This window comes from Durotheca rogersii, assembly GCF_024521655.1.
Source record: "Durotheca rogersii strain YMJ 92031201 chromosome Unknown GGS23scaffold_6, whole genome shotgun sequence".
Lineage (NCBI taxonomy): Eukaryota > Fungi > Ascomycota > Sordariomycetes > Xylariales > Xylariaceae > Durotheca > Durotheca rogersii.
In genome coordinates, this window is record NW_026251237.1 from 918,689 (window position 1) to 946,671 (window position 27,983).

Genomic DNA, 27,983 nt, shown 5'->3' on the forward strand with positions numbered 1-27,983 from the left:
CCTGGCATACTTGTCTCCCTTCATACTCGTCGCAGCATTACCATACAGGGTACAGACAACACAGGTGGTACTTTAGGTTTGAGACACGGCGACGATATGTTAGGCACCTCTCATCGCATCGCTGAAATTGTGTGTACGCATGTACCTATGTATATAATGGGTTCCCGTTGGAAGCGCGGCCAAAAGGGTGCGGGTGCTAATACATAGGTACACCTTGGAGTTCTCCTCGTTCCAGCTCGCTCACGGGTGCGGTACCTGGACCACACCTGAAGAACATATGAGGGAGGCATGTACCTAAGACAGGTCTTGGCATCTCGCCATCAGCATAGCCCACTCCCCAACGGCCTCCGTCCCAGCGCTGGAAAGGCAGCTCCCGCCGTCAGCAGATTACCCTGAAAGCCACTTAGGCACACTATCCCGGCTCGCCAAAGTACCTGACAGATATGTACCCAGGTATGTACATCTCCCTGGGTGAATTGTGCCCTTTTTTTTTTTGCACCCTCGTTCCGACTACGTACATCATCTCGGCCGACTTCCGTTCCATGCTCGAGGGAGAGAGAGAGGAAAAAAAAAAAGGGAACAGGCCAAAAGAGAGGAAGAGAGAAAAGGATCCCGTAACTCGATTCCCCGATTCCTCATTTCCTCCCAACCCAACTCTCATCCGCAATAATCAGCCCGTCGCCTTCACCACCACCACGCACTTACCGCATTGAAGGTTCCCCGGTCCTGTTACCGTGGTCGTCTCCTCATCAGAGACCGTTCCCTCGCTTCAGCCCAGCCGACGGACTCTCTCTCTTTTTTCTTTCTTTCCCTTTCCCCTTGTGTGTTTGACCTTGACCTTGCTATCCCTCGTTCACGTAGGTAAGCAGACCTCCCCCCCCCCCCCCCCCCCCCATCCCCCAGCCCTTCTTCGTCCAGCCGGCGTCGTCGAGCCCCCCGACGCAAACAAGTCTCTTTTCCTTCCTACCACATCCGCTGCCCCATCGTGGTCCTCGTCGGCACCGCATTGGCATCACATCATTAGGAGCTGCTGCCCTCACGTAACCGTCGGAGAGAGAGTAGAGGCGGAAAGGAACAGCCGCCCTGAAATCCGGCCCATCACATCCTTCATCCGCACTCGCTTGCCCACACATCCAACGCAGAACAACACATCACCACACGCGCAGACACACCAACGGTCCCCCAGACTCAAGACGTAGACGAGCCCGGCCAGGCCTGAAATATCACACACCCCCCCTCCCCTCCCCGCCCCTGCCGCGCCCTCGTTACGGATCAAACTAGTCAATCTGTTTCACCTGACCCAACCGGTCTATCCCTACCTATCACCTCCCTCCCTCGACCTTCCTCCCTCCAGTCCATCCCTCCGTCCATCCACCAGTCGTCGCCTGCCAATGCGATACCTGCACCACGACGTTACAGTAAAGCTGCAGTATCGCTGCCGTCGTCCGCCACCAAGATTAGAATATTAACCCACTTGCGAAACACAGTGACGGTCGGCCCACTCCTTCTCCTCTTGATTCGCATCTCAATCCATCGTCCTACCGGTCGCCCGTCTAGGTCTTGTAGCCACCCCCCGCGCCGGCAGCCGACCTACACTGCTCGAGGTCGTCGTGACAATCCGCACTAGCTACCGGATTCCAGAGGAAAGAAAAGGGGGAGAAGAGAAGAAAGTTAGAAAAGCCACGCCCGACCACGACAGCAAGAACCATCCTGAGATAGAGCCGTAGCCCGCCAGACAATTGCCATCGATCCGGTCGTTTCTATCCGCGTTGCCATCTGTCCAGACTCCTCTTCAAGAGGAGTCCCGCACTAGCAAATCTGGCGTTCAGTCGCAACTCTCCGTCTTTCCTTCCCGGGGACTCTGCGGGCTTCCGCCAGATACCATCGAATCAATCGTTCAACCACTTTCCCGCGCAACCTGAGTACGCCGAGTCGCAGCCGCACCGAGACTCCATCATGCCTACGACCAAGTCGAGCCGGCCTCGCAGTCTGGCGAAGTCCACGGGCGAGATATTTTCCCGGAAATGGCCCCGTCTGTTCTTCATCGTCGCTGCGCTGCAGTCCATCATCTGCATCGCCTTCGAATCGTAAGCTGATGCCGAGCTACCGTCCGTAACCGTACTTTGCATGCACTAACATGTGATCTTGTCGCAGATACACCTTCTCCCAATTTCAGAATGGGCTCAAGAATATGGAGGACGCGCAGTGGAGGGACAACAACGATGTGCAGTCTCAACTCAAGACCATCCCGACCTTCCTCGGCCTGCTGATGCTCGGTTTCATCTATGACTTGGTCCTGGTTTGGGATGCTCTCCGCCTCAAGAACACGATTCAGATCATCGGTCTCTGCATCGCCAACCTGGCTTTCCTCGTCTACAGCGCCCTCCAGATCGACCAGATCCGTGAGGCCATCGCCATTCTCAAGGGTTTCAACGCCTTCGAGGACCTCGAGGTGTGGGCCGAAGTCCAAGGCGTCCTCATCGCGATCCCTTGCATCATCGCGCTGGTGACCGTGGTTATGAGCTTCATATCATGGAAGCTCTATCAGGAATTTGCTTGGGATATCCTGAAGCACATAGGAGCTGACTACAGGATGAAGAAGCGGTTTCTGCACTACCAGGTTCGTTCGCGCAGTCTCCGTCTATGCGCTATCCGCAGATGACTAATGACAATTTCATAGGTCTACATCGCCCTGCTCAAATTCGACTTCTTTTTCTTCATCGGCTTCACGATCCAGTTTCTCGTCGTAGTCGGAGGCAAAACCAACGTCGAGTTCGGGCTGACCACCGCCGCCGTCCCCGTCACCATTGCTATCCTCCTCTGTGCTGCATGGTTCACCCGGCGCGAGTGGAAAATCGGCATGATCATCATCATGGTTCTCTACCTCGGTGGTCTTACCTACTTCATCTACAAGCTAGCTCGAATCTACGATCCCTACGAGCAGCAGTTCTACATGCCCGTCCGCAAATCTCTGACCGCGTTCGCCGTCCTCACTATCATCCTCATCATCCTCACCATCATCAATGCTATGGTCTGCCTCTTCAACTTCGACGCCGGCCTAAAGCAGCATCTCAATGCCCCCCGGCAAGAGATCGATAAGGATCAGGCCAGCTACTCGATGCACGACGTCAAGCAGCCTCAACTGCCGAGCAGGATGACGATCGATTAGAATCATGGGAGGATGGTTGGTATAGACGTACAAACGATATGATTCAACGACTTTCCTTTCAAATCATTCCTGCCAGATATCCAGCTGCCAAAGGCGCCTCTCGGAGTGGAGAGGTCGAGATTTCCCTCCCCTAACAATTATATCCCCCCCCAAAACTCCCCGCACCACGTTTCCTTTTTTTTTCTTTCTTGTCACCCCTTTATCAATTTCTTCAGGCGTTTAGCGACCGAATCTAGGGTACCTCTCGGTGGAGTTCAGAGACAGAGAGGGTCATTTGCATTTCCTCTCCTTTTTCACATCCTATTTCCAGTCTTGACTGCCCGTCAGACTTTTGTCTCGCGGACAACTCGATCCGATCCGATCCGATCTAAACCGATCTGGGTATACGTGTATCGATAAATGCCTAACCGGAAGAGGCGTTGCAGATTTGTCTTCCGGCAGAGAGAGTGGCATAGTGACAGAGGGGACGCTCGTGGGTTGCTGGTCACCGGTACCAGTGAATGTAGTAAGTGGTATGAATAGTGAGGGAGGAGGGAAGGGAGACGGGGATACAGGAAGGGGAAAAGAACCCCCCACCCAAATCTCCCCCCCTCCCCTTGGTTCATGTAGATACCTGAGAATCCAATACGTGAATTCTCACCTAAAAAAAGATCCAATAGAGAGTGGATGACAAGCTATTGGGGACCGCACGGCGCATGTGACTTTACGTTGGCACACAGGTAGATATCAAGGAATCGGAACCGTGGTGCAATACTCGCGAACCGCGCGCGACGTGAGACGCTGGGTGCTTTCTGCGTGTAGGCGACTACGTACAACTTTCTACTAGTGCGCGCGCATATGTAGACGAGGCACAGCTGCGTTCACGCAGCCGAAGGAAGCTATGAACCCGGCCGGCTGAGTCGGCAGCGCGCCGCCTGGTCCGGGGAGCAGGGGAGGCAACACGGCGACGTGCGGGCCGGAGGGCAGACGTGGGTACGATGCAGATATATATATCGGTACCTATCGACCTACCTTGGGGTGCCTAAGGTCGGTACCAGCCCTTCGTACCCGCACCAGGAGGTAGAGGCACCTACAGGTAGGTAGGCTGGGTACGGGCCGGCGGGCCAGCCACGCACCCGAGCGCGGTCCCGGCCGGCGCGCGTTGGCCTCGGTTGAGTTTCCACCGAGGGGGGGGGGGAGGGCGCATGCTCCTCCGGCAGCACGCCTGCGCAGACGGGACGGTTCGGGCTGCGCGGCGGGGAGCAAGCCTACTAGCGACGGCTGTCGCGCCCCGCGCGCAAACATGGCGCGGCCCAGTCAACACAGGCGTGTCTGCGCGTGCCAACCCTCCAGACATTCCGTGCGGCTGGGGGGCCTTGGGGTTCCGAAGCCGTGCTGGCGCCCCGTCCCCACGCCACCCGCGAACTACGGAGCGAGACGAGACGGTTCGGTTCTGTGTGTGTGTGCAGAGCGCGCGCGCGCCGCGCGCGGCGAACGTATATTTTGCCCATGTACACCGACGGCACCGGGACACGTGCGTGTGCCTATGCGCATGTCCGAACCATACTCCCTCTGTCGTTTGCCGATCCCGAGAAGAACCTAGTGCTCCTCCCCAACACGTCTCCGAGCTCGCCTGGCCTAGCCTACGTCTGCGCGCGCCGCAACTCCCCGGAGCGAAACCGGCCGCCATCCGACCGACCGAAAAGCTATATATAGAAGAAAAAAAAAACGCATGCGTCGTTCTCCCTGGCGGAGAGGAAACCAAGCACCTCATCGACAACGCGCGCGCGCGTCTACAGGATGATCTCCTTGGCGTCCTTGAGGACGCCTTCGTTCGGGCAGTAGGGACACTTGTACCGACTGCCCTTAGCAAGCCGCTGCAAGCTCTCGCGCGCGAGCACGTGACCGCATGGTATGATCACGGGCGGGTTCGTCTCGGTGGTCTGCTCCTTGCTCACGGGGCAGACGAAGATGGAGTGGTACATCATGCTGCGGGGCAGGGGGGTCTCGAAGGCCAGCTCGTTCGCCGTCGTCCACTCGGTGCCCTTGGCCTTGGTCTTGGTGTTGTACTTGACGAGCTGGGGCAGCGCGAGCGCGCCCGCGGTCGCGGCCACGTAGAGGGGCGACTCGGCCGACAGGCCCAGCAGCGAGCAGAACTCGCGGGTGAACGACGTCGCGACCTCGTCGAAGGCGAGCGAGATGTCGAACAGGTGCTTGTACGGCGACTCGGCCAGGTTCGTGTGGTACACCATGGCGCAGATGAGCTGCTGGATCTCGCGCAGGTGCCGCTGCTGGAACCGGCCAAAGTTCTCCCTGGCGTACTGGAACGCCCCCGCGACGCCGTTCTCGGGCGTGTCGGGCAGCCCGTTCGTCGCGGGGCCCTTGAAGAGCCATACGAACTGCAGCTTGCAGAGCTCGAACTCGAGGGTCGAGCCTCGGGCCTCGAGTTCCACGCAGTTCTTCCTGGCCCAGCTTATGGCCGGGAGGAGGTTGTGCGCCTTGAGCGCAGAGAGGATGGCGTACATGTCGGCGAAGGAGGCCTGCAGATCCTGGGAGTGGAAGGAGGCTATGTCGGAAGGAATGCCGGCGTCCGCGACGACCGTGTCGGCTGATGCGGAGGAGTGGGAGAGCGACTGCGACGGGGGCGGAGGCGGGGCTGGTGTCGCTTCGGGCCGCGGTTGCGCTTCGTCGATGAAAGTGGCGGCGACGTCGAATTGGCCCTCCCGTAGTAGATGCATGGCGATGGCTCGGTTTATGAGGTGCGACTGCGATTCCATGGGATCGTAATCGGTGGGCAGGCTTCCCTTCGCTTTGGAGAAAGCGGACCGGAGAGACTTGTTGAATTCGGTTTGCGCCTTGTACACTTGTTTTAGATTGCTGTTCAGCCCCTCGAGCTCTTCTTTTATCGGATTTTGCAGTTTCGTGAGGGTCAGACTCGTGGTGTGGGTATCGTTCGCTATAGAGAGAGGCAGAGAGCCGATGGTAATTAATACACGAGGTCTAACAGTAAGGAACCGGGCAGTGCGCGTTATGCATGGTCTCTCTTACCTGCTGCCACCCCTTCGCGGGCAGCAGTGAGGAGGTTGATGATCTTGTCGACATCGCGGGCCGCGTCGGACAGCTTAGCAGAGCTTGTGAGCTTGTCCAGGTCTTTCTGCAGCTGTGACAGGGCCATTTCCGGGATCGGCGGCGGCGGATGGGTGATGCTTTAATAGCAGCTACCGGCTTTGACAGTAGCTGGTCGGTCACTGGAGACAGTTGAGAAGGGCTCGTCACGGCTGTCGAGCATAGGCGGCAACGATGGTGGTCATTCCGGGCCTGGGCCGGGTCTAACTGTCTGGAGGGGTGTGTGGTTTCGTCAAGAGATATCGAGTGGCTGGTGGTTGGGCAGTATGAGTCCGCAAGAGGTTTACGTCGTCATCGGAAATCGTGGGGCCCAAGCAGAGGGAGGCGAGGCGAGAAAAAAGGGGAGGCGAGAAAGAGGCGAGGTGAGAAGAACTGGTCCGAGACTGAGCGGATGCGTATGAGTAGGGCCGGAAGGGGAACCACGCGCCGCTCCCATGCCTGCTGGTTGGAGCTGGGTCTGATAAGCAGATAGCCAGAATAGAGGAGGAGTTTTGGTTCGCTGTGCTGGTCCATTCATTGACCATTAGCTTGGCGATCAGCACTCGGAGCAGCTGGTAGCAGCTGTAATCGTCCATTGCGGTTCTCGTCCATCTTGGAGGTACCTAGGTAGAGGGCGGTAGTTTAGGAGGACCTACCTAGCCTAAGGTACCTGCATATACACTTACTGGAAGTTGGGTTTGAGGCACCCTATAGTAGATAACACCAGTACTGCGTGAACTTAGGTACCTAGGTATCTAACCTCCCAAAAGGTCTCTCAACCGCTACTTGGGGTTACAAACATAGGGATAGAAGGATAGTAACTCCTAGCAGTATATCAGGCAGAGGCATCACCTCTGGCATTCGCCTTCGGTACTCCCTCATTCCTATTCTAGGAGCTGAGGGGATCGGTTGGGTGACAATGCCGAGTGATTTTATGCAATCTATTTGTTAGGTACCTACATTGCCGACATCATGCCGTGATTACCTAATAGTGCCCCTCGGCCAGTTCGCCAAGGAGTTGCCGCTAGACAAGGGCCAAGGGGCTTGCTGGCCAGTTATCTACCACTGCCTACATGGTAAAGTACCATACCTGCCTACACCTGCGATGATCAGCCAGCCCTCCTATATGCCCTGTCTTTCAGCATATTCTAGGATCCGAGGGTAGAGGGAGTGCATGGGGTCCGTATCTGCGAACGATGTCGTCGTGGCCAGCTGTAGCCCCCAATGAATACAGGCCTCCGCGAGACGACGAGCCCGCATCCACCAAAGTCTCGTCCGATCTCGCCAAACTCTCTTCCACTGCCACACCCACCCTCGCTTCCCAACACCGTCGTGTCATCATCCCCGACCCCATAGCCTTTAGGTATGCCGCCGGAGCCGCATGTGCCGCACGTCCAGATCGAGTCCGAGCATCGTTGCTGACGTCGCCCCCTACAGGTTCCTAGAAGAAGACAGCTGCGTCACCGTCGTCAAGCGAAGACAGGAGCTCAAGGGGTACGAGCTATACCTAGTCGAGCAATGGGCCTGCTCCCGCCGGTCCCCAACCCTCGTAATCGCCACCTACACCGGGGATGAGAAGCATTCCATCGTCGCCGGCGTCCTGGCTGTCCCGGCCGACGACAAGACCTGGTCCCACCGGCTGCGCATATACTTCCGGGCTATCCAGCAGTATCACGCCCGACCTAAGGAGACCCACCTCGGCGAGTTGATGGTGACCAACCTGAGCAGCTTCCCTTCCGCCTTAACTGTGGTTCCCGTGCCCGAGGGCGACATCCAGAAGCACCGAAGGGAGTTTGTCGTCAATGAGGATCTCAAGAGGCTAGGGTGCTCCGGCCGATCGGGTATGACGCTGTCCGAACCGACCGGCGCGGCCAGAGCTAAGTTCTACCAGCTGTATAAGACCACCGACAAGATTTCCTTCTCTGATGCCGTCGTCGAGTTGGTCAAGATGTGTCAGAAGGCCTTGTTCCTCTTTGGCAATCTCGACAAAGTATACATCGACGGGCTTCTGTGTGACATGACCGAGACTGCGATCGGGGATTGGTGGACCCAATTCGGCGCCGAATACCACAATATCGAGCCCACCGACGGCATCCTGGGCCCTACGACCGTCGCCGCGCTGCTCGGTTTGCTGATGGGTGCGCGAAACCGGCTCAGCTATCTCGGCGTGTCCACCCCCAAGGACGTGTTTGACGTAGAGGCGACCGAGAAGGGCATCTCATCCTTCCAAAAATACCAGAAGCTAGAGAGGACCGGACGGCTAGACCGACAAACCATGCACAGGCTCCGCACCACGACCGCCAAGGCGGCTGCCGGCGAGGGATGGGGAGTGCAGAAGGCAGTCAAATCGACGGTCAGCGAGATCGGTGGCAAGCGAGGCGAGATCGTTCTAGGCATGGTTGGTGGGCGTGACAAGGCCGGGATTGGGGACATCGAAACCCTGGATTTCGACAGATTCGTCAGCCTAGCCTATGGAGAGCGCGCGAAATGGCTATGGTTTGGCAAGACTAGGCGTTCTGTGCCCGACAGTCACGAGAGGGCTATGTCTGATATGGGCAATATCCTATTCGGTAAAGAAGACCCCTCCCATCAAAGTAAGAGGACCCAAGCTGCGCCCTCGGAAGACGAGGTCGATGGTCGTCAACGAGACGACACGCCAGGCGTCTACTCCACCCCCGCCCCCGGGTCTGCGGTTAGCATAGCAGATAGTCCTGGCGAGAGGGATGGCGTTCGCCGTGGCGTGTTCAAGAGCGTGGCTCGGGATGCTCGGTCGGGTCTCGGACGAATCAAAGATGCCGTGTATAGCGGGGGCGGCCTTCGCAACCACACTAGCCGACCATCGAAGGACGAGTCGTCGGAAACGACGATCTCCGCACCGCAATCCTCTGTCCTTTCTGATTATTCGGCCGGCGCCCTGCTGAGCGCGACTCCGGAACCGGGCCAGGTCGGCAGGGCATTCACCTGGAAGAACAAACCAGAGGAGTACCTAAACGCATTCAGAAAGGAGAGGCAAATGGAATCCGCCCCTCCGCCGGTAGCCTTACCCGCTTCGGACAACTCCCTCTCTAGAGACTCACGGCCGATGTCTCACGCGGTAGGCGATGCAAGGGGGCTAGTCAATAACGACGCCAAGAGGGTATCCTATCCGGCAGAGATACGCAATGAGAAGGCCACGGTAGTCGAGTCTTCGGTGGCGGATTCCGCCGTCGCCGACAGCGTTCTACAGGGCCCGTTCGTGGACGCAGAGCAGTCATTCGGCACTCTCCCGTCTGGCCTGCATAGAAGGCACAGCATCGGGGCGGCAAAGTTCCCTGAGCGTGGTCCTCCTAATGATGCCAGGTGGCCCAGGAGGCTGTCTTTTAGCAACGCTGAAGAAGCCGTGCTGAGATGGGACAACATGGCTGACGTCGCCTGGGACAAGGACACAGGCGATCTGGTAACGGCGAAATATTCGTACGTCGCCGAGCTTGCGACAAGCCTCTACGCAAATATACTCGAGGTCGCGCAGACTTTCGAGCCTTGGGTTGCCAGACAGACTAAGTCGATCGAGGAGATCGACGACGACTACGCACGGCAACAAGAGGAACTCGAAACACTCTACTACCAACGTTCGGACGGGTACGAGAACGTGCTGGTCAAGTCGCGAGAGAAGATCGGGGAACAGCGGGCACATATCACGGAGGCGCTAAAGGAAGTCGAGGTGCAAGCAGCTAGATTAGAATACGAGATCAGCGCGCTCGTCTCGCGCGTCCAGGACGTCGAGGATGGCGTGGCCCAATTCGAGATGCAAGTGGACGAGGTGGAGCGGAGAGCGGACGAGCTGAAGAGGCAACTGGAGACGGAGAGTTGGGTACACTGGGCAGTGCGGACGCTTACGGGCATCGGAACCGGGCCGAACATCACGAGACCACGACAACAGTAGCGACGAAACTGGTTTTCGGCCACTGTCGTCTGGACGGAGTGTGCTGTACGTGCGTGTATATCTAGATAGATGGCCGGGTTTCGGGGATAGATTTGCGCCTTGGCAGGCAAGCTTGATTCGCCAGCCACTACTTTGTGGTAATACTATAATGGGTTAGGTAGCGGTGTCGTGTCGAGACGAGTCGTGTCGCGCTCTTGTAGGAGCGGAAGAGGGTCGTGAAGATGCATCGCATCACTGAGGTGCCTGTCGATCCGTGCCAAGGCGGCGGAGTATGTACCTATCGCACATAATGCAGCACGTAATGTACCTACGAAGCACGGACACGTCTCCGTCCAGCTGCTAGTCCCTACTCATAGGTACGTACCCTCTCGGCCCGGGGATAACAGAGCGAGCCGGTTATCAGCACGTGATCTGTATTATCGTCTACCTAGGTTAACGGTGAGACGACGAAGATCCAAGAATCAACCTGTGCTTGAATCATACAACTCCATTTATACCCACCTCCCTCGAAATTCCCTCTCCGAACCCATCCATCTCTCCCAGAACCACCATCGCCGCACCGCCATCTCCCCATCCCACCCATCGTCTCGCCTCCCATTCTATCATGAGCGTCTCCTCCAGAGCGGCCCGTAGGGCGGTGCTCGTCAACCCCTTTGCCGGCAGGGCGACGACCCGTCCCGGACTCGGCCTTCCCTCAGCTTACCTGGGACGGCACGCCCGGCAGCTCCCCCTAGACTTCACCGCTCGCGCGCTCCTGATCCCGCTTCGAACCATATCGACCGAGCGGCATACCGTCGGGCCGATTGACGGACCACCCCCCGGGTTCAATGCGGAGCAGGCTAAGAAGCCGCTGCCAAGGACCGAGACGGCCGCGGCCAACAAGAAGGCCTCAGAGCCTACCAAGACTAAGACCTCTGCCGAGACCGCCGCCGCAAAGACGACCCATCCCTCTCTCGATGAGGCCTCGGCCGAACCTAAGTCTCTGGCCGAGCTGGCCGCGAGGAAGGACACCGAAGTGGAGAAGATAGAGGAGAAGCAGGGCAAAAAGTTGACGCTTACGCAGAGGATCAAACACGAGGTCCAGCACTATTGGGACGGCACAAAGCTGCTCGCGACCGAAATCCGGATCAGCAGCAGGCTGGCCACCAAGATGGCTGCCGGCTACGAACTGACCCGACGGGAGAATCGACAGCTCCAGCGGACCGTCCGGGATCTCGCGCGTCTTGTCCCCTTTTCCGTCTTCGTCATCGTGCCGTTTGCCGAAGCGCTCCTGCCCGTCGCCCTCAAGCTGTTCCCCAACCTGTTGCCGAGCACGTACGAGGCCCAGCAGTCGAAGGACAAGAAAGCCGCCATTCTGCGGGCTACGCGGAAGGAGGTCAGCTCTTTCCTACGCGAGACCCTGAAGGAAACCGGGCTTCCCCTCTCGAGCGCGACGACGCAGAAGGAAGAATTTGCCATATTTTTCCGCAAGTTGCGGGCCACCGGAGAGCAGCCCAGCACGGACGACGTGATCAAAGTCTGCAAGGCGTTCAAGGATGATTTGACCCTCGACAACCTGTCGAGGCCGCAGCTGGTGTCCATGTGCCGGTACATGAATCTCAACACGTTCGGCACGGACATCATGCTCCGGTACCAGATCCGCCACCGGATGCGCCAGATAAAGAGGGACGACAAGGCCATCAGCTTTGAGGGCGTCGACAGCCTCAACGTCTCGGAACTCCAGACGGCCTGTGCCAGCCGAGGCATCAAGACGCACACGGTGTCGCCCGCCCGGCTGCGCGAAGACCTTCAGTCGTGGCTGGATCTACGGTTGAAGCACGGCGTACCCTCGACGCTCCTCGTGCTCAGCAGCGCCTACATGTACGGCCAGAAGACGGAGGGCGGCTTCCACAGCCAGATCGAGGCGCTGACGGGCGTGCTGTCATCGATCCCCGAGGAGCTGTACCACGAGATCGAGCTCGAGGTGCACAACGCCGAAGGCGCTGCGACGAACAAGCAGCGGCTCGAGGTGCTCAAGGAGCAGCAGGACCTGATCGAGGAGGAGAACGAGCAGAACCAGGAGAACAAGGACACGGGCCTGGCGACGCCGCAGGACACGGACAACATTGACGAGAAGGACGACAGGACCTTGGTAGCTTCGGAGCCGAGCGTCGACGAGAAGGTGGCGGCCGAGACGGTCGACGCCGAGGCTGACGCCAAGGACGCGCTGCGCGAGCAGACCAAGGTCGAGGTCCAGGAAGGGAAGAAGATCCAGAATTAGGCTGGGCCTCTCTCTCTCTCGCGCGCGCACACACGCATACATGCATATGCATACGCTCTCTATCTCTCCTTCTCTCTCGGTATCCCTGGGGATCGAGATAGGGTGGGCTTACGGTGGCAGTTGGGCTTGGATTAGATGGGACTCAGGCAACCAAGGCGAAAAGCAACACTGTGCCGCATCTATTCCTCTCTCTTCTCCCCCCCGCTCCCCCATTGCCCTTCCCCTCACCTTCTTTTCCTCCCCAATCCCTTCCCTCTTTTACTCTTTTCTCCTTTGTCTCATCTCCGGTATTACGGTGCCCCACGGTATTCTCTTGTTTTTCTTCTTCTACGACTTGGGGCGTCCGTGCCGGTGAATCGAGACAGCACGATCGAAGCAGCACACACACGGCTTACTAAAGGGAAGACGGACGGACAAGATAGACTGATAGAAAGGGCGGGTGAGCACGAGCAGTGCTGCTACAGTTGCTGCTACGGTCGGTATTTTTTTCTTCTTTTCCTCGACGGAATGCGGGGGGAAGGGTGCCGAGGTACGGGTGGATGATGTATAGGGACGGGGGAGGAGAGGGAAAGAGGGCACCTTGTTCCTAGCTAGAAAAAGAAGAAAAGGATACCTAGTATAAGACACGCGCACGCCCACGCGCGGGCGGAGGCGGAAGAGTTCGAGAGGGACACGGAGGATCTTCCTCGTCCTCGTCGGGCGGCGCGTCTCGTCCCGTCACGACTACCGCGGATTCTGGGAATAGGGATGGCGGAAATAGAACGTATTGCTTTGTTTTCGCGTCACTCACGGCCTCTGCTCCGAAATCGAACTCTCTCCGGTGCATTTTCCCCCCGTTCACCCTTTTTTCCCTTTCCACTCTCCCTCAGTGGCTGGCTTGCCTACCTTGCTTCTTGTGGAGGGGGGGGGGGGGGGGAGGTTCCTCGAGAGAGAGAGAACGAGAGAGAAGGAAGAGACTGATGGCGTAGTGAAGCATGGTCTGCGTAGGTCGGAGTCATCAGGTGGGGGGGGGGGAGAGGTCGATACGAGGGGCCGAAGTAGATAGCTGCTCTGTAGTATCGCCTATTGGCCTTCGCGCGATAGCGTCGCTGGCATGTGAGATGTGGCATGCGCAGAGCGGGAGCAGGGGGCAGGGCGGCTGGTTGGCGGAGGGCGAGGAGGAGACGACGGGGGAGGCGGGGGGGGGATACGTCTAGCGAGTCAGGTTGGCATTACCGAGTCGAGTCGTCGCCGTGTACGTGTTTGGGTAGGCATGCCTATGTGTGCTCACATGTACGCACACATGCAAACAGAGCGCCGCCGCCGCGTAGGCTGGCCGCACGTTGGCGCTGGCGTTGGGTTGCGACGCCGCGCATGGGGCGGGGAAGAAGAGGGGGGGGTAATGGGGTACCTAGGTGGTCGGGAGCTCGTCGTGGTTGGCGGTCGGGCGGCCGTACGTGAGGGTGCCGTGCTGGCGTCGTCGATGCCAGTCAGCGTCGATACTGATCTCGCGAGCGGGTGTGCGGGACACATTTGCTGGCGAACCCTCTCCCCCCCGGGGCGAGCGAGGAGGTGCTCGTCGCCGGCGTGTTCGGGCGCATCGCGGGGGCGCTGATAGACGCAGGCAAGCAAGCAAGCAAGCAAGCATTTATGCAACACGGGGCGCAGACCCCGATCTCGGGACGAGCTCCCCCTTCTGGCCTCGGTCCTGGACCGTCCTGCTTCTCTTTCATACCTAAGTCCCCCATATTCCAGCGGGTGTATTCTCCCCGCCCCCTCTCTTTTTTCTTTTCCTTCGCGAACGTCGCGCTGTCGAGACGACCGGGTCTACGTGGTACGTACGCGTCCTACCTGCTGGAACGGGAGCGCCGAGGTTCGGCGGATCTGCGCAGCAGAGGGGACAGACGCAAACGAAATACTTGACACGGAGGACACGAGAGCACTACGGAGAAAGAGGGAGAGAAAGCCCGTGGATCCCGGGCGGTCGGTGATATATGCACGCAGCTGCGCGTGTTTGCCTGGTGGCCGATGCTACATGCCTAATAAGTCGAGGACTTGTGTGTGCAGACACCACGTAGCACTGGAGAGGCGGGGGAGAGAGGTCCGGTAGGCAAGCCGAGATGACGCTGATACGTCTTGGAGCGCTCGCCGGCCACCCACCCCCTCCGCTTCTCTCCGGGGCACACGCTGCGGGCTCGCCCTGCTCTGGCTAGGCTATGCAGCGAGGTCTTACTCTAGCCAGCCCCGTCCCGCGGCCGTCTATGATACGTGCGCGCGTGTTGGGCCGCAGGGGACTGGCTAGGTAGGCTACGTCGTAGCGAACCCTCTCGAGATAGAAGCAAGTAGCACGCACGCGTGCATACCTACTTGCATAAACATGCCTACATGGTAGATATAGGCTAGGTGGGGGCTTTGCTGACAGCTGGGCGGGTTTGGTCCGGGGTCGGGGCTCGCTGGGCGTGCTGTGTTCGGTAGGGCCAGCTAGATAGGCAGGCAGACAGGTATTATTTATATCGACCTCGACCCACCGGCAGCTCGCCTTAGCCTCGGATCGTAGCCGCAGGCGTGCGGTGCGGCGAGAGGGCGGAGGGAGGAGGGGCTTCTCGGCGCAGGACGTTGGAACAGGAACGGACTTGTTTGAGAAGCATCGCTACCTTCGCAGATACTACGTGCCTACGTATATCGCCAACAGGGTCTGGGGAGCGACTGTGTCGTATGTATGGGCGAGAAGGAGAGATGTTTACCTAACAAGGGCAGGGGAAGGAAGAGGAGGAGAGACAAAGATAGGATATAGGATGAGATGAGGAGAGAGGAGAAGCGAGGGTCCGCCCTCAGAGAGAGTGGACGGAGGGTTTCATGCCTATTCTGGCCGTCGAGGAGGGTGGCGCAGCCCAATCAGCGCATGGCGTTGGCTATGCCGCGACCCTGGAGGGGAGCTGGAATAAATTAAGGAACCGGCCTTGGCCGTAGATCGTTCGTGTGTCAAGAAGGGGGGGGGGGGGGACGAGACAGGCTTGGTGAGGTAAGGTAAGATCGTGGCGGACAGGGGGGCCAGAAGCCAGATGGGTAATCTGGAAATTGGAACGGGAGAGCGAGAGTGAGGAAAACTGCTGGCGATGCTACATTACATGCTACCCCTGGTCGAAGAAGCTTAAATCCTGTCTTCCCCCCTTCGGGAAGGCCGTTTTAGACCGTGGTATCTAATTCACCGACGCGAGGGAGAAACAGACGATACAGGTACACAGACGGAGCGACGGCGAGCGAGAGAGACACGATACCCTACTATATGTGTTACTGCGGTGGCCGAGTCGTGTGGCAGAGGAACAGCCGCATTCTCTCTCTCTCTGTCTCTGTCTCTCGCGTAAGACCTAAACCTAGCAGGCATAACATACCTACCCACCAGGACAGCGGTACGAGAGGGATAATATGCGCGAGAAGAAGAAGAGATGACCCGCCTGAGATAGAGGCATTAACACGCGCAGGCAGAGCCGAGCTTCTAATTTAGAGATTCCAATGGGCCCCTCTGCCTGTCTAGGTAAGTCAGTAGTAGTAGGCTATCAATCTCGCAGTCGCTCGCATCATCTGCGGCTAGCTTTCTGCTCCTCGCCGCGAAGAACACCGCCACGGGCGAAGAGAACAGCTAGGGATGCACGTCAAGCAGCGGGGACGGAGAGACGAGGACGAGAGAAGGAGCAGGACGGTCGAAACGAACCGGCCGTCGCTACCTGCGCGCCCAGATCGCTGCATTTCCTCGCCGATTACCTATGGTGGCAGGGCGCGATGCCAAGCCGCGAAATCGCCGCACGCACGCACGCACGCGAGCTTGCCTGGTACGGGGGAAAAAAAAGCCCCCCCCCTTGCGGGCGAGAGGGTCGAAGGCAGAGTGAGAGATTATCGCAGGGCACTTGTCTGTCTATTCATGTTGGCGATGGCCCTCTTGGCGGAGGCTCGCTGCCGTTTCACAACGTGCGCGGGCCGTAGGACTCTGGCAGGTAAGCCGCTAAGCCGTCGACGTTTGCGTCCCTCGACAAGACAGGCAGACAGACAGACAAGCAAGTGTTTGGCGGCGCAACGCACGTGTGCAGCTCCTACGCACGTAGGCTATCTGGATGTGCGCAGGGCTTGGCTGGCGTGTGTGAGATGCTATACATATCTCTCTCTCTTCTGTTGTCTCCTTAACGGGGCCCTCCCCCCCCCCCGGCCTCCCCCCCCCTCCCCCTGGTCCGAATCCTTCCATGGATCGTCGGCGACGGGAAAGGCAGCGATACCGTGCACCAGCCACTCTCAGCTAGAGCACGCGGATGGGGTCGCCCGCCGCGCGTGGGACGAGGGGTGACGGAGATAGAGCGACGGAGAGGGCAAGTGAGAAACCAAGATGGGGATGGGCTTGCGCGTAGGATCATACCGCACCAACGGGGTCACCGGGGGGGGGGGAGGGGTGGACGCGAAGGAGCTTTTTTCAGACCGCGATGTTGGGAATTGCGCTGCCCATCTCTCCGCGTATATACAGCCCAGAAGGCCCGAATCCGTTATGTCGGGAGAGCATCTATCTCGTCGAATACTTTAATCTTCTGCCCTTTTCCTTCGTTTCGTTTCTCCTCTCCTTTTTCCTCTTCACGCCACCACTTACTGGGCTCTGTGATAGTCGAATGCTCCGGTCAGCATTCAGTCATTCCTTTACTTCACAGCAGTAGCAGTAGTAGGCCAGAAAAAAAAAAGAGACCCCGGACGACGACGACAGACGGTAGGCCCATAGCAGTTGAATAGTGCCCGTCGCCATCAATCATGTACTACCAAACGCTCGCCGCCCTGCTCGTCGGCTGCTCGTCGCTGCTGGCCTCAGTGACGGCCTCCCCCCTTTCCGCCCCCATCTCCGACGAGATCGCGCCCCGGCGTCTCCAGCCGCCTCACCGGCGCTCTCTCACGGCGGCGCCCCAGAAGCCTCGCGCCGCCCCGGTCCTCTCTGGCCCTGCCCCCAAGCCGCGCTCCAAGCGCCATGTGAACTCGTACATCAAGCGCGATGCCAACACGACCTTCGACCTGGCCTTCGACGCGAGCGGCGTCCCGCTCTTCGACGGGTATGTTTTTTCCCCCCCGCCCCCAGCTCACCCCTCCCTCCCTCCCGAGCTCGCACGCGCGAGGACCGATATGCTGACTAGCAACGCAGCGCGTGGCCGGTCTTGGGCCAGACCTTCTCGCTGTCGCTGGACTGCGCCGAGTGCCGGACCTTCGGCCAGCTCGTCGTCTCGGCCGACTTCCCCGATGACTTCGACGACCTGCTCGGCGGCCTCAAGGACCTGAACCCCTTCAACGACATCAACCTGTCGGTCGGCTTCGAAGGTGTCGGCGCTATCCTGCGGCTAGGCGTGACCGCCGCTAGCGACGGTTTCTTCACCATCCCCCTGTTCGCGTCCCAGACTCCCGTCGGTATCAGTGTAAGTCCCCCCCCCCCTCCTTTCTGTCCTCAAAACGATCCGTTTCTGTAGATGTAGAGAGCTAACGGGTTGTGGTAAAAAAAAAACGTAGGGTCCCGGCTTCACCATCGGCGTCACCTTCGGCGTGGACTTGATCATCGGCGTCAGCGCTGCGGTCACTACGGAAGGCGGTTTTGAAGTCGCCATTCCGGATGGCTCGCTCTTCAGCATGCCCCTGGACACCTCCCTCGACAACATCGGCAACTTGTAAGTCTTGTCCTCTCGACTTCTTAGTTCTTCTTTTCGGAGAGAGGTGGCAGTTAGCTGACAGCAACCCCCTTTTCTCTCTTTCCAGCGAGGGCGCCACCACCACCCTCCTGCCGCTCACCGTCGACGCGCCGGCCGAGCTCAGCGTCACGCTGCGGCTCAAGGTGCAGGCCGGCCTCGACCTGCCGTCGAACCCGTTCTTCGACGCGACCGCGCTCGCCGGCGCCTTCATGAACATCCCCGAGGTCACGCTGTCGGAGCAGTTCTCGACCGTGCCGGACGAGACCAACTGCCTGCTTCCCGCCTCGGCCGCCATCAACATCAACGCGGGCGCCTTCGTCAACATCGGCGCCGACATCGCCAACATCGACCTCTTCAGCTTCAACCCGACCGTCAGCACCACCTTCTTCAGCGCCACCGCCACCACCTGCTTCGTCTCCGCCGGCGAGGACCCGGCCACCGAGATCGACGAGCTGCCCGAGCCCACCGGCACCGGCGGCCTGCTCACCGGCACCGCGGGCTACGCCGCCGCCGCCGCCGCCACCGGCTGCCCCGTCGAGCTCACCACCGAGACCAACACCGCGACCAGCACCTTCACCATCACCAGCTGCGCCGCCGCCGTGGCCAACTGCCCGGACAGCCTGACGCAGGTCATCGTCGTGACCGAGCCCGTGACCGCGACGACGACGCGCTGCCCCGTCAAGGTGACGGGCGCGCCCTTCGCCAACGCCACCGCGCACAACCCGGCCCCCGGCAGCCCCATCACGCTCACCTCGCTGACCGCCCCCGTCACCGGCACCCTGTCCATCGACCCGTCCGTCGTCAAGCCCGACGCGCCCTCCGTCACCGGCTCCGCGCGCTCCGCCGCCACCAGCACCAGCACCACCACCGCCACCACCAGCGTCACCTCCGCCGCGCCCGCCGTCTCCGCCGACGCCGCCGAGCCCCCCTTCCTCGTCACCGTCACCACCGTCTTCGTCACCCGCCGCGCCCTCGACCCCGCCGCCACCACCGTCTACGAGACCGTCACCGCCGACGGCACCACCCTCTGGAAGACCGTCACCGAGACCGTCGCCCCGCCCGCGCCGTAAAACGCGCGTGTGGCCCTCACGCCCTTCCCCTGCGCGCGCGCGCGCGCGCACGCGCTTCCGCAGACAACGCATAGCTTTGCGAACGCCTCCCCCCCGCGGAGACGTAGCAAGGAAAGAAAGAAAGAAAAAAAAAAGTTTGCGGATAGAAAATATGCGTCGCCAGGTCGGTGTGCCCGACCGCGAACCGTTAGCGAATGCGTTTTTCCTGGTTTTGGGTTCCTGTTTAGAAAAATGGGTGCTCGTTTTGGGTTTCGTGACCATGTATTGATAGATATCAACGCCGCCGTGCCTTTGCTTGTATATACGTGTACATATTTATATATATTTTTATTTATTTCACCTGTCTGGCCCCCTCGCCGTGTGTTAATAGCGACGTCTGGGCGTCGTGCGGTTAAGCAACATCGCCGCCTCGCGGTTCTAGATTTGCGATGTCTGCTCTGCAGATGTTGCTGATACAATCGCTTCCTATAACGTGATGCGCGGTGCTCGGATATACGAGGGCGGCGACATCCAGCTGCTCTACGACGGGCACGATTGTTGTGATGTGGAATGTTCGCCCATGACCAATCGACATTAATTCTTTCGAAGACTTCTCAACAGTAAGTCGCCGTGCTACCACCATATTGTACACGCGCATAAGTACAGAGGCCGCGCTGGTGCCTCGCCAAGCGGCATCCTCTTTTTCCCACTCTCTTTCTTCGCTTTATCCTAGCCGTCGATAGGGCATCTATACTCCGCCTCACGACCGAACTCGTCCACCTCTCTGTCACCTTCTACGGCACGCTTCGCTTGTAATGCATCCAGGCAAGCCCTGTGGTAGATATGCCTGCATGCTAAGACGACGAGAGGACCGAGGGGTTGATCTTTTCGCCGCCTGGAAACGTCTCCGTTCGGCTCCGAGACTGTTTCACCGCCATCCTCCTGGCTCCTGGCTCCTGGCTCCTCCGATTGGGCCGGGACGTGCATATCCGTGATTTTGCCTTTCCCCTTTCCTTTGTAGGATTCGACTTCGGTTTGGCTAGGAGGATTGGCCTTGCCCTTTCCGCGCAGGGCGGCTTGGCCGGTCAGAGCAGCTTTCTTCGCCTCTCGCCTCTTGTTTTCGCTCGCTTGCTTCTCTTCCCAAGCCTCGAAGACGTTCCCAGCCACGCCGGGGCCCCAGACCCGAAGCCCGCAAGCCTCGCACGTCGAACCCCTAGGTCGCCATCCACGCTGGCGGAGTTCCACCGCTTGCTTAACGTTCACGAATAGCTGCTGCTCGAGGAGTCGGTTGGAGAGCTGTAGTATCGACTCCTCATAAGCATAGGCCGAGAATATCGACGTGAGGACAGCTCGCAGGTCTGCGAGATTAGGCGAAGTAGCCGCTGCACGGGTGAGGAAGGCTCGGAGAATCCGAAGGAATGTGATACTTCCCGCGGAATTTGCGACGAGACGATTTGCCGACTGGCCTACATTTTGGGTAGACGTTGCCGTCATGAGTGCCGTGAATGTGTGTTGCACAAGTGAGCGCAGGAGTGCGACGAGTTTGTTGCTGTCGAGCATTGGCGTTGGCGAAGCTGTGCTCGAGACACTGTCTGACCCGGATGGCGCGACGACGGAGGACAGACGTCGCGTGATCTGCACGGTAGTGTCTATCAAATCGAGCCACAGCGCCTCGTCGGGGGATAGGTCGCCAGGAGATGGAGAGTCCCTTCGACGGACGCCATTAAGCTTCTTGGTCGTTTTCATCTGGCCTTGACATAACCAGATACCGACATGCGTGTATCTCTGCAGGTCTCTAAGGAGCTCTTCAGCAGCATCGTGGATATCGACGTCGTCAGCTTGCTGGTCCGAGTTGGCGAGTAGACCCTGGAGGGCAGACTCCAATGTTTCCAGGTGTTTCGTTAGGCGGCTCATGGCATCCCGCACTTGTCCCTCTCTCGCCATAAGAATAACGGCAGCATCAACCACGCCGTTATCCTCCATGGTGGGCAGGAGTTTCTCGAGTCTCAGATTTGTGGCCTGAAGGACACCAATGTAATCGGACACGTGAGAAGCGTTGTGCTGACACATGAGTTGTACATATTGTTCAACGAAATCTCGGTCTAATGTAGCACTCTGCTGAGTCGAAAACTCGGAGTCGGGCTCAAGCAGCGCTTTGAGGTAGACATATTGCAGGTCGGAGCCGTCGTCAAGTGAATCCAGAGCAAATCTGTGCAGCTCGGGCGCATAAGCGCCTAGAGTTTGGGCGGCTTGGGTAGGGTCGAGCTCGACTAACTCCCGTGAATGAGATTTGATGACCTCGTGTATTTCTTGGACCTGCCTCTTAGGAAGACTATCCTGGCGCCGTAGGCATTCCGCAATGCAGTCAAAGATTTCAGATTGGTCTTCTGGATCCTCGAAGTAAGTTTGCAACAACTGCCCGTACTGCTTATCGTTTCTATATATCCGTTTTAGGATACGGTAAAAACCGGCTTTCTTGAGGGAGGGAATCAAAGGTGCTACGTCGGGTGGCTGGTACACCGAGAGTAGATATTCCGCACTCAGCTGGGCATCTTCTGCCAGATCGATCCCGGGATAGCCGCACAACCCAGTCAAGACCTTATCAAGCGTGGAACCCGGTATGAGAAGATACTGGGGAAACATGGGAAGGTTTCTGGCAATAAACATGTCTAGATAGATGGTGTCTTCCGGCGCGAAGTCGCTGGAGTTCATGACCTCGAGAAGGATGGTGACGACATACTGACGATCGACAGTTAAACCGAAGATTTGTTCCTCTGGTAGGTGTTTTGTGGTGCCTCCGTTGAGCTGTTTTTCTTGCGAGTCGTTCAAGAACGGATCTTCAAACGCCTCGTTCAGGGCACTGAGAAAGCTCGGGGCATCGTATTGGAGGATTACTCTCAGGTAAGGGAAAGGGGGCTCTCCCATTTCTGCCGGACGAGTGAGAAATGCGTAGGCGCTGCCTTTCGGCCAGGTGATGGTCTTCCCCGAGAAGAGAAACCAGTAAAGCTCGGCTTTGGCTTGAGAAGCGACTTCGTCTTCCATCTTCTCGCCCGTAGGGTATACCCTCCCTGTCAGCGTGTAGGACAGATAAGGGAACATCTTTAGGGCATGAACCCCATATATTTCGTCTTCTGGCAAGCTTGGCGCGGATGTGTGACCGGTATTCTGCACCAAGGGTATTAAGAGCGCCAGGAGATCAATCATAGGTGTGATGTAATCGTGCAACGCCTGATTCCAGACGTAAATCAGGGCATCGTACAAATGGTGCTGTTTGCAGAGCGACGTGATCTGGTCGATGTCGAGAGTAGCCGTCTCCATGTGGCAGATTATCTCTTCTAAGCGGCTTTCCCAGCCTTTACTGACATAGTGTGCGACCATTGCTTTGACGGCGGCGGGAGGCACAGTCGATATGGTCTTTTCTAGAATGTACGGCTCCAATACCTCCAGAAAGATGCCCTCGACCTCGCCGTCTTCGTACCATTCATATATGCTGTCGAATACGAAGTCGATGTCTCCGACACTTTGGCAAGCGGCAAAGCAAGTCTCGGCTAGATCCCGGAGATGCTGATCGTCTATCGACGCCTTGCTCTTTTGCCGCTGCCCGAAAGCATACTTCAAAGACGCACTCATGATCTCCGTTATCTTGTCGAGCACCATTTGGTGTCTCAAGGCGGCGTCCTCAGGAAGCCCGATCGTCAGCTTGTTAGCATCCCCGGTATAATACGAAGTTGCGAGTCGAATCGCGCCGATGTAGTCGCCGTTCTCCATCAACGCAATGAGTCGGTCTGCCCAGTTGGACAGGGCGCCGATGGACAAATCGTTGAAGCCGAGCAGGAACATCCTGCCCTTGTATGCCTTGAAACTCATGTAGAAAGCGTCCGCAACCACGCCATGCATCGCCGTATCATCTTCGTCGAGCTGCTCGACGAGGCTGTGCAGCTGGTTAGAGAAGACATCGGCGTGATATATGTACTTGTGGATTAGGTCGAAGGCCTCGGTCATCCTCATCGACCGATCTTCGAGGACAATGAGTCTCTGAGTGATGGTTAGGACGGTTAAAACCGAGCGGCTGAGCCACTGAACCGCGACGATCGCTTCTTCGCATTTCCATCGGCTACGCGCTTTGAACTTTAGCACGGGCGGCTTATCCTTCCCCTCAGCCGGCAACTCGTCCACGTCTAAGACGGTGAGCACGTTAGACCAGCAGTAAACGAGTTTGACCTTGGACATGGTGCTGCCGGTGTTCGGATCGGGGACTTTTAACCTGACGGCGGGAAACCACGACAGGCAGCCAGTCATGGCGCTATGTGGCACGACGTCTTTCGGTCTAGCTGACTTGTGTTGAGTCTGCGCAACTGGTGTCGTCGAGACGATAACGAGTAAATAGGGGGTGAGCATGGCCGTCAGCCCCATGAAGTCGGTTGCCCGCTCTATGTTCCCAAGCGGCAGGGGAGAAAAAGCCAACACGGTGCTGGGCTTGAGGGGTTTGCCCGAGGCGGGCGGTGGTGCATCGGGATAGCGACCCAGGATCCTGACCGTCTTAACCGTTCGCCCGAGCGCGCCGGTGCCCCGAGTGGCAAGATGAGAGAACGCCATACCGCGATCGTCAGCGGAGACGAGGGCGGTATGTCTCGTCCCTAAGAACCCGAGGTGCATTATCGCCACGTTTGGCAGGTGGCCGTCCGACGTTCGGTTCTGCAGCTGAGACGAATCAAGAGGCGGGATGTGTAGAAACGGGCGGGATACCCGACTCGTGTCCCAAGTGAAGATGTTTCCGGTGGCGTGGCCGCCGGCGATCGTTGTGTGATCTGCGGAGATGGCGACGGCAGTGATGGCCCCGGATTCGACCGCTGCAGCTCGTTAACATCAGCCAATGACCGAAAAAAGTGGACGAGCTGGAGCGGACAACGAACCTTTTGTGCCCGGGCCGATAATCATTTTTAGATTCTGGTTGTAATCAAACATTAGGATTATGCCTTTCGTGGTGCCCAACACGATAGATGCCGAAATGGCTATACACGTAGGGGAACCGAAGTTGCGCTTCCCAGCCTCGGAGAAGGCTTGGCTGTTTATTTTCCTGAGCCTCGTCCATCGAACGACCTCCCAAGGGGGGGCCGCGGTGTCGGTATCGCCGGATTCTATCGGGAACGGACTAGCGAGGGAGGCCTGCCTACCGTGTCCCATGAGATAGGCGGGCGAAGATGGCCGCAGGGACAGAGCAGACGGCGAAGTGATGCGAGATTGGAACCGGCGGTCGAAAGGCCGGAACGAAGGCGTGGGGCTGCTGAGACCGGGCCACGAGGCTACGGAGGGGACTCGGCTACTCCCAGGGGAAGACACCATGGAGCCCTAGCGAACCGGTTAGCTGGCTCGTTCCCTCCCTTACTTCATCTTTGCCTCCCCCCTTCGCTACCCACGGCGGCTTACTTGGAGGGAAGGGGAATCGTCTGGCCCGGAGAGGAGGGAGTCGACCGGGCTGCCGGCCCTTCGGGGCAAACCGTCGGAAGAGCCCTCGTCGGAGGCATCCTCATGGTCGCGCAGCAGTTGGCGATATCGATTTGCGATCACGCCGTTTTCGGTGGGGGACTCTGAGGCAATACTATCCTGGCGCTGTGGCTCGGCGATCTCGGCTACGTGGTCATGCTCCTGGTCGCCCTTGATGGTCTCGTCGTCGCTCGACGCCGCATCTCCGTCCAGAGACAGATCTAGATTGTCATCTCCCATGTTGGCAGCTCCATCGGTTTCTCGGCGGGGAAGGCAAGCTCATCGAGACGCGGGCATGGGGCGCATGACTCCAAAAAGAGGGCTCGTCGTTTGGGATTGGGAAGCTGTGGAGGCTGCAGCGTCGAGTAGAAAGCGCCCACGGCGGCGCAGTTGTCGGGGTCGGGATCTGTAGAGAGATAGGGTAAGCTTGAAGCTCCACGGCGAGCTCTGCCGGACGCCGGACAGAGATCAATGTTAGATAGTGGATGGTCGCAGCGTCGGGACACGGGCTCGGTCGGATCGCAGAAGAGAAAGCGGGAGGGGCATACGTTCGTGTGCAGATTTCGAGACAGAATAACGACTGAGGGTTGCGGGAATTACGCAGGGTATTTGGAGACGTACCGCCAGGTCCAGCTTGCCCTATGGAGGTAGGGAATGGTTGAGGCGGCGCCTAGGTGGTAGCAGGCGGAGAGACGCAGGTAGGTGTTGAAGAAGCCGGCGCGAGGTTGTGCCTCTGCCTTGTCCGGGCGGGATTGTGTAGGTACATAATATATTGTGCAATACTCTCTACGTAGGTACCTATAGGTGGGTGCCTGTGATATACCTGCCTGCCTGCCTACCTTAGGTACCTACCTAGGTATGTCTGTATGCGAGATAACGTGGGACGGTACCTGCTCTACACACCGTAAGCACCTCACTGCAAGCGGTTTATTATACCCACTTGCGTAGCTCAGTCTTACTATGAATACTGCTATTGGGCCTATGGCCCAGGCAGGGGGACGACCTGAACCCACCCGAAGGTACCTAATACTGGGTAGGTACCTAAGGTACCTAACAGACTGAATTATAGTGGGGCAGACGCACCGCACACCTGGCCGGCCAATGGGTGGCAAGCCTCGCTCATACTGACGTGCGTAATAGGAGACGCGCGAGCCACTCGAGCCACCGCCCGGGGGGCGCTAATCCCTACACTGTCCCGATAAGAACGCACGGGTTAGGTTTATGTCATCATCCCCGGCCAGGGAAAACATGGTATCTACTGGAAGTACCACCGCCTGTCGGTTTACCTCGAATTATCCAACCTCCGTCTACCACACGCCAGCAGGCAATCGATGTCACCGCCCGGCCTCTCCCGCCGCCCATACCCAGGCTAACTAACCAGGCAAAATAGCCCCTTCCGGCCAGCATGTCGTCCATCGGGCCGCAGCTGCCGCCGCACCTCTCCAAGCGCAAGCGCTCTCCCTCGGACGACGGCTCGCCGCCTGGCTCTCCCGCCGCGAAGGTGCGCGCGACGGCAGACAGACCGCCCGGCAACCAGGACGAGGTGGATCTGGACGACGACAGCGACGACGGGTACGGCCCGTCTGCGCCTCCGGCCGCAGCGAGGACGGCTTCCAGCGGGCCCGCCTTGCCGCCGCCGAGCAGAGCACCCGTAGGGCCTGCGCTGCCGCCGTCGAACGCGGACGAGGTCGACCTCGACAGCGACGACGGCAGCGAGACGGGGCCCTCGCTCCCTGCACCTCGCCCTCCTCATGCAGCTCCTAGAAGACAACCCCTGGGACCTACCCTGCCGCCCTCCAACCGCGATGAGATCCCCCTAGAAGACGACGAACAAACCGAAGCAAGCCCAGCCTTACCCCCTGCCCCTGGCCCCGTCTCCGTCTCTGCACCCGCACCACCACCCAAACGCGTCCACGGCCCCGCGCCCCCCCCAGCCTCGCTCTCCTCCCGACCGCCCGACTCGGCCTCCGATTCCTCGGACGACGACGACGACGACTACGGCCCGGCGCTCGCGAGCTCGAGCTCGCACCTACAGCGAGAGACCCAGGCGCGCGCGGCGCGCGAGTCTGCCGCGCGGGCCGCCGCGGCCGCGGGCCCGCGGCGCGACGAGTGGATGCTCGCGCCGCCGACGGGCGACTCCGGGCCGCGGGCGCCGGACCCGACGAAGCTGAAGAGCCGGCGCTTCGCGTCGGGGCCGCGGGCGGCGCTGCCGGCGGCGGGGGGCGGCGGCGCCGGCGGCGGGTCGGCCGGCAGTCTGTGGACGGAGACGCCGGAGGAGAAGCGGCGGCGGCTGGCGGACGCGGTGCTGGGGCGCGGGGCCGACCCCGCGGCGCCGCCGCCGCCGCCGCAGCAGCCGCAGCGGGAGCGCGACGACGACGCCCTCATCCGGTCGCGGGCGCAGGCCGCGCGCGGCCCCAGCCTCTACGCCGCCCACGCCGAGGGCCGCCGCGGCCGCCCGCTGGCCCCCGGCGAGGAGGACGACGACCCCAGCCGCCGCGCCTTCGACCGCGACAAGGACGTGCGCGGCGCCGGCGCCCGCGTCGGCGCCGCCCAGCGCCGCGAGCTGATCAACCGCGCCGCCGACTTCGGCGGCCGCTTCGCCCCCGGCAGGTACCTCTGAGAACTCGGCGAGGCCTACGTAGATAGGTACCCGTCGAGAAGACCGGACGGGAGCGCCGAGGAGGGAAGCGGACCGGTGTTGGATACGAGACGAAGTAAGTAGGCTAGGACGCGAAAGGAAGGAATGCTGGAATGGGCCCACGAGGTAGAAAGCTAGATAGGGATACCGTTTAAATTGCCTACGAAGATACCCCCTCCTTCGACATCTCACACTGAATACGCGCAAGCGTTGCTGTAACGTCGACCTCATCGTTATTGCTATTGCCTTTGGAGCTGCTTCAAAACGCATATCTGTAGCCATAGCAAATATGAATTTCTCGACATTCTGTCCCTCCCCGGCTTCCTGGCTATGTAATAAAAACATGGGTACTCGTATACGGAAATGCATGCCTGAGAGGGTAGGGAATGGCTACGTATAGCAGCGTAGCTCGACGACGCCTTGAGCAGATAATGTAGGAATGCGGGCGAGTTGTTTCCATCCCAACTACCCTTCCACCTCCCCCTTTTTCTTCCACTGCGCCATTGGTACCAGGGTAAAGAAAAAAGAAAAAAAGAAAAGCTAGCGTCTCTTCCGACGCGATATCCGTTCGTCTCTCCTTAGACCACGGGGTAAAATACTCGTCGAATGGGTGCTGAACGTACGAGTGCATCGCACATATCCGCTCCCGCTTACCAGAGTCGTAATACTCGGGTGACACGAGAAGAACGCTGGGCG

The 27,983-nt window shown here is 59.1% G+C and overlaps 7 protein-coding genes across 7 annotated transcripts; 5 read left to right on the forward strand and 2 right to left on the reverse strand.

Moving 5' to 3' along the window:
- Positions 1 to 1,485: 1,485 nt before the first annotated feature.
- Positions 1,486 to 3,320, forward strand: GGS23DRAFT_561343 (uncharacterized protein). The gene is made up of 3 exons (XM_051515941.1): positions 1,486 to 2,087; positions 2,155 to 2,620; positions 2,681 to 3,320. Exons 1-3 carry the CDS (start codon positions 1,957 to 1,959, stop codon positions 3,167 to 3,169), a joined length of 1,086 nt encoding a protein of 361 aa, XP_051373383.1. The 5' UTR covers positions 1,486 to 1,956; the 3' UTR covers positions 3,170 to 3,320.
- Positions 3,321 to 4,941: 1,621 nt separating this feature from the next.
- GGS23DRAFT_604249 (CTLH/CRA C-terminal to lish motif domain-containing protein) lies at positions 4,942 to 6,323 on the reverse strand (the record flags this gene model as incomplete). Its single annotated transcript, XM_051519581.1, has 2 exons — positions 4,942 to 6,104; positions 6,197 to 6,323. 2 exons carry the CDS (start codon positions 6,321 to 6,323, stop codon positions 4,942 to 4,944), a joined length of 1,290 nt encoding a protein of 429 aa, XP_051373384.1.
- A 931-nt stretch (positions 6,324 to 7,254) lies between these two features.
- GGS23DRAFT_561350 (uncharacterized protein) lies at positions 7,255 to 10,578 on the forward strand. The gene is made up of 2 exons (XM_051515942.1): positions 7,255 to 7,616; positions 7,691 to 10,578. Exons 1-2 carry the CDS (start codon positions 7,450 to 7,452, stop codon positions 10,173 to 10,175), a joined length of 2,652 nt encoding a protein of 883 aa, XP_051373385.1. The 5' UTR covers positions 7,255 to 7,449; the 3' UTR covers positions 10,176 to 10,578.
- Positions 10,579 to 10,633: 55 nt separating this feature from the next.
- GGS23DRAFT_561358 (LETM1-domain-containing protein) lies at positions 10,634 to 12,695 on the forward strand. Its single transcript, XM_051515943.1, has one exon. It carries the CDS (start codon positions 10,780 to 10,782, stop codon positions 12,433 to 12,435), a length of 1,656 nt encoding a protein of 551 aa, XP_051373386.1. The 5' UTR covers positions 10,634 to 10,779; the 3' UTR covers positions 12,436 to 12,695.
- Positions 12,696 to 16,630: 3,935 nt separating this feature from the next.
- Positions 16,631 to 19,526, forward strand: GGS23DRAFT_561369 (uncharacterized protein). Its single transcript, XM_051515944.1, has 4 exons — positions 16,631 to 17,492; positions 17,582 to 17,849; positions 17,941 to 18,095; positions 18,184 to 19,526. Exons 1-4 carry the CDS (start codon positions 17,200 to 17,202, stop codon positions 19,184 to 19,186), a joined length of 1,719 nt encoding a protein of 572 aa, XP_051373387.1. The 5' UTR covers positions 16,631 to 17,199; the 3' UTR covers positions 19,187 to 19,526.
- A 144-nt stretch (positions 19,527 to 19,670) lies between these two features.
- On the reverse strand, positions 19,671 to 24,996 carry GGS23DRAFT_459094 (Golgi CORVET complex core vacuolar protein 8-domain-containing protein). The gene is made up of 3 exons (XM_051514093.1): positions 24,593 to 24,996; positions 24,079 to 24,514; positions 19,671 to 24,015 (listed from the first exon to the last, which is right to left on the reverse strand). The coding sequence occupies exons 1-3, from the start codon at positions 24,887 to 24,889 to the stop codon at positions 19,895 to 19,897; spliced, it is 4,854 nt and encodes a 1,617-aa protein (XP_051373388.1). The 5' UTR covers positions 24,890 to 24,996; the 3' UTR covers positions 19,671 to 19,894.
- Positions 24,997 to 25,891: 895 nt separating this feature from the next.
- Positions 25,892 to 27,926, forward strand: GGS23DRAFT_619330 (uncharacterized protein). Its single transcript, XM_051521000.1, has one exon. The coding sequence runs from the start codon at positions 26,055 to 26,057 to the stop codon at positions 27,267 to 27,269; it is 1,215 nt and encodes a 404-aa protein (XP_051373389.1). The 5' UTR covers positions 25,892 to 26,054; the 3' UTR covers positions 27,270 to 27,926.
- The last annotated feature ends 57 nt before the right edge of the window (positions 27,927 to 27,983 follow it).

Excerpts from the sequence above, each read along its gene's own strand:
- GGS23DRAFT_561343 (XM_051515941.1), top strand. The coding sequence starts at position 1,957 with ATGCCTACGACCAAGTCGAGCCGGCCTCGCAGTCTGGCGAAGTCCACG. Across the intron at positions 2,088-2,154 it reads ATCTGCATCGCCTTCGAATC|ATACACCTTCTCCCAATTTC; the intron begins GTAAGCTGATGC and ends ATCTTGTCGCAG. Across the intron at positions 2,621-2,680 it reads AGCGGTTTCTGCACTACCAG|GTCTACATCGCCCTGCTCAA; the intron begins GTTCGTTCGCGC and ends ACAATTTCATAG.
- GGS23DRAFT_561350 (XM_051515942.1), top strand. The coding sequence starts at position 7,450 with ATGTCGTCGTGGCCAGCTGTAGCCCCCAATGAATACAGGCCTCCGCGA. Across the intron at positions 7,617-7,690 it reads CCCGACCCCATAGCCTTTAG|GTTCCTAGAAGAAGACAGCT; the intron begins GTATGCCGCCGG and ends CGCCCCCTACAG.
- GGS23DRAFT_561358 (XM_051515943.1), top strand. The coding sequence starts at position 10,780 with ATGAGCGTCTCCTCCAGAGCGGCCCGTAGGGCGGTGCTCGTCAACCCC.
- GGS23DRAFT_561369 (XM_051515944.1), top strand. The coding sequence starts at position 17,200 with ATGTACTACCAAACGCTCGCCGCCCTGCTCGTCGGCTGCTCGTCGCTG. Across the intron at positions 17,493-17,581 it reads GGCGTCCCGCTCTTCGACGG|CGCGTGGCCGGTCTTGGGCC; the intron begins GTATGTTTTTTC and ends CTAGCAACGCAG. Across the intron at positions 18,096-18,183 it reads CTCGACAACATCGGCAACTT|CGAGGGCGCCACCACCACCC; the intron begins GTAAGTCTTGTC and ends CTCTCTTTCCAG.
- GGS23DRAFT_459094 (XM_051514093.1), bottom strand. The coding sequence starts at position 24,889 with ATGGGAGATGACAATCTAGATCTGTCTCTGGACGGAGATGCGGCGTCG. Across the intron at positions 24,515-24,592 it reads ACGATTCCCCTTCCCTCCAA|GGCTCCATGGTGTCTTCCCC; the intron begins GTAAGCCGCCGT and ends CCGGTTCGCTAG. Across the intron at positions 24,016-24,078 it reads TATCGGCCCGGGCACAAAAG|CGGTCGAATCCGGGGCCATC; the intron begins GTTCGTTGTCCG and ends AACGAGCTGCAG.
- GGS23DRAFT_619330 (XM_051521000.1), top strand. The coding sequence starts at position 26,055 with ATGTCGTCCATCGGGCCGCAGCTGCCGCCGCACCTCTCCAAGCGCAAG.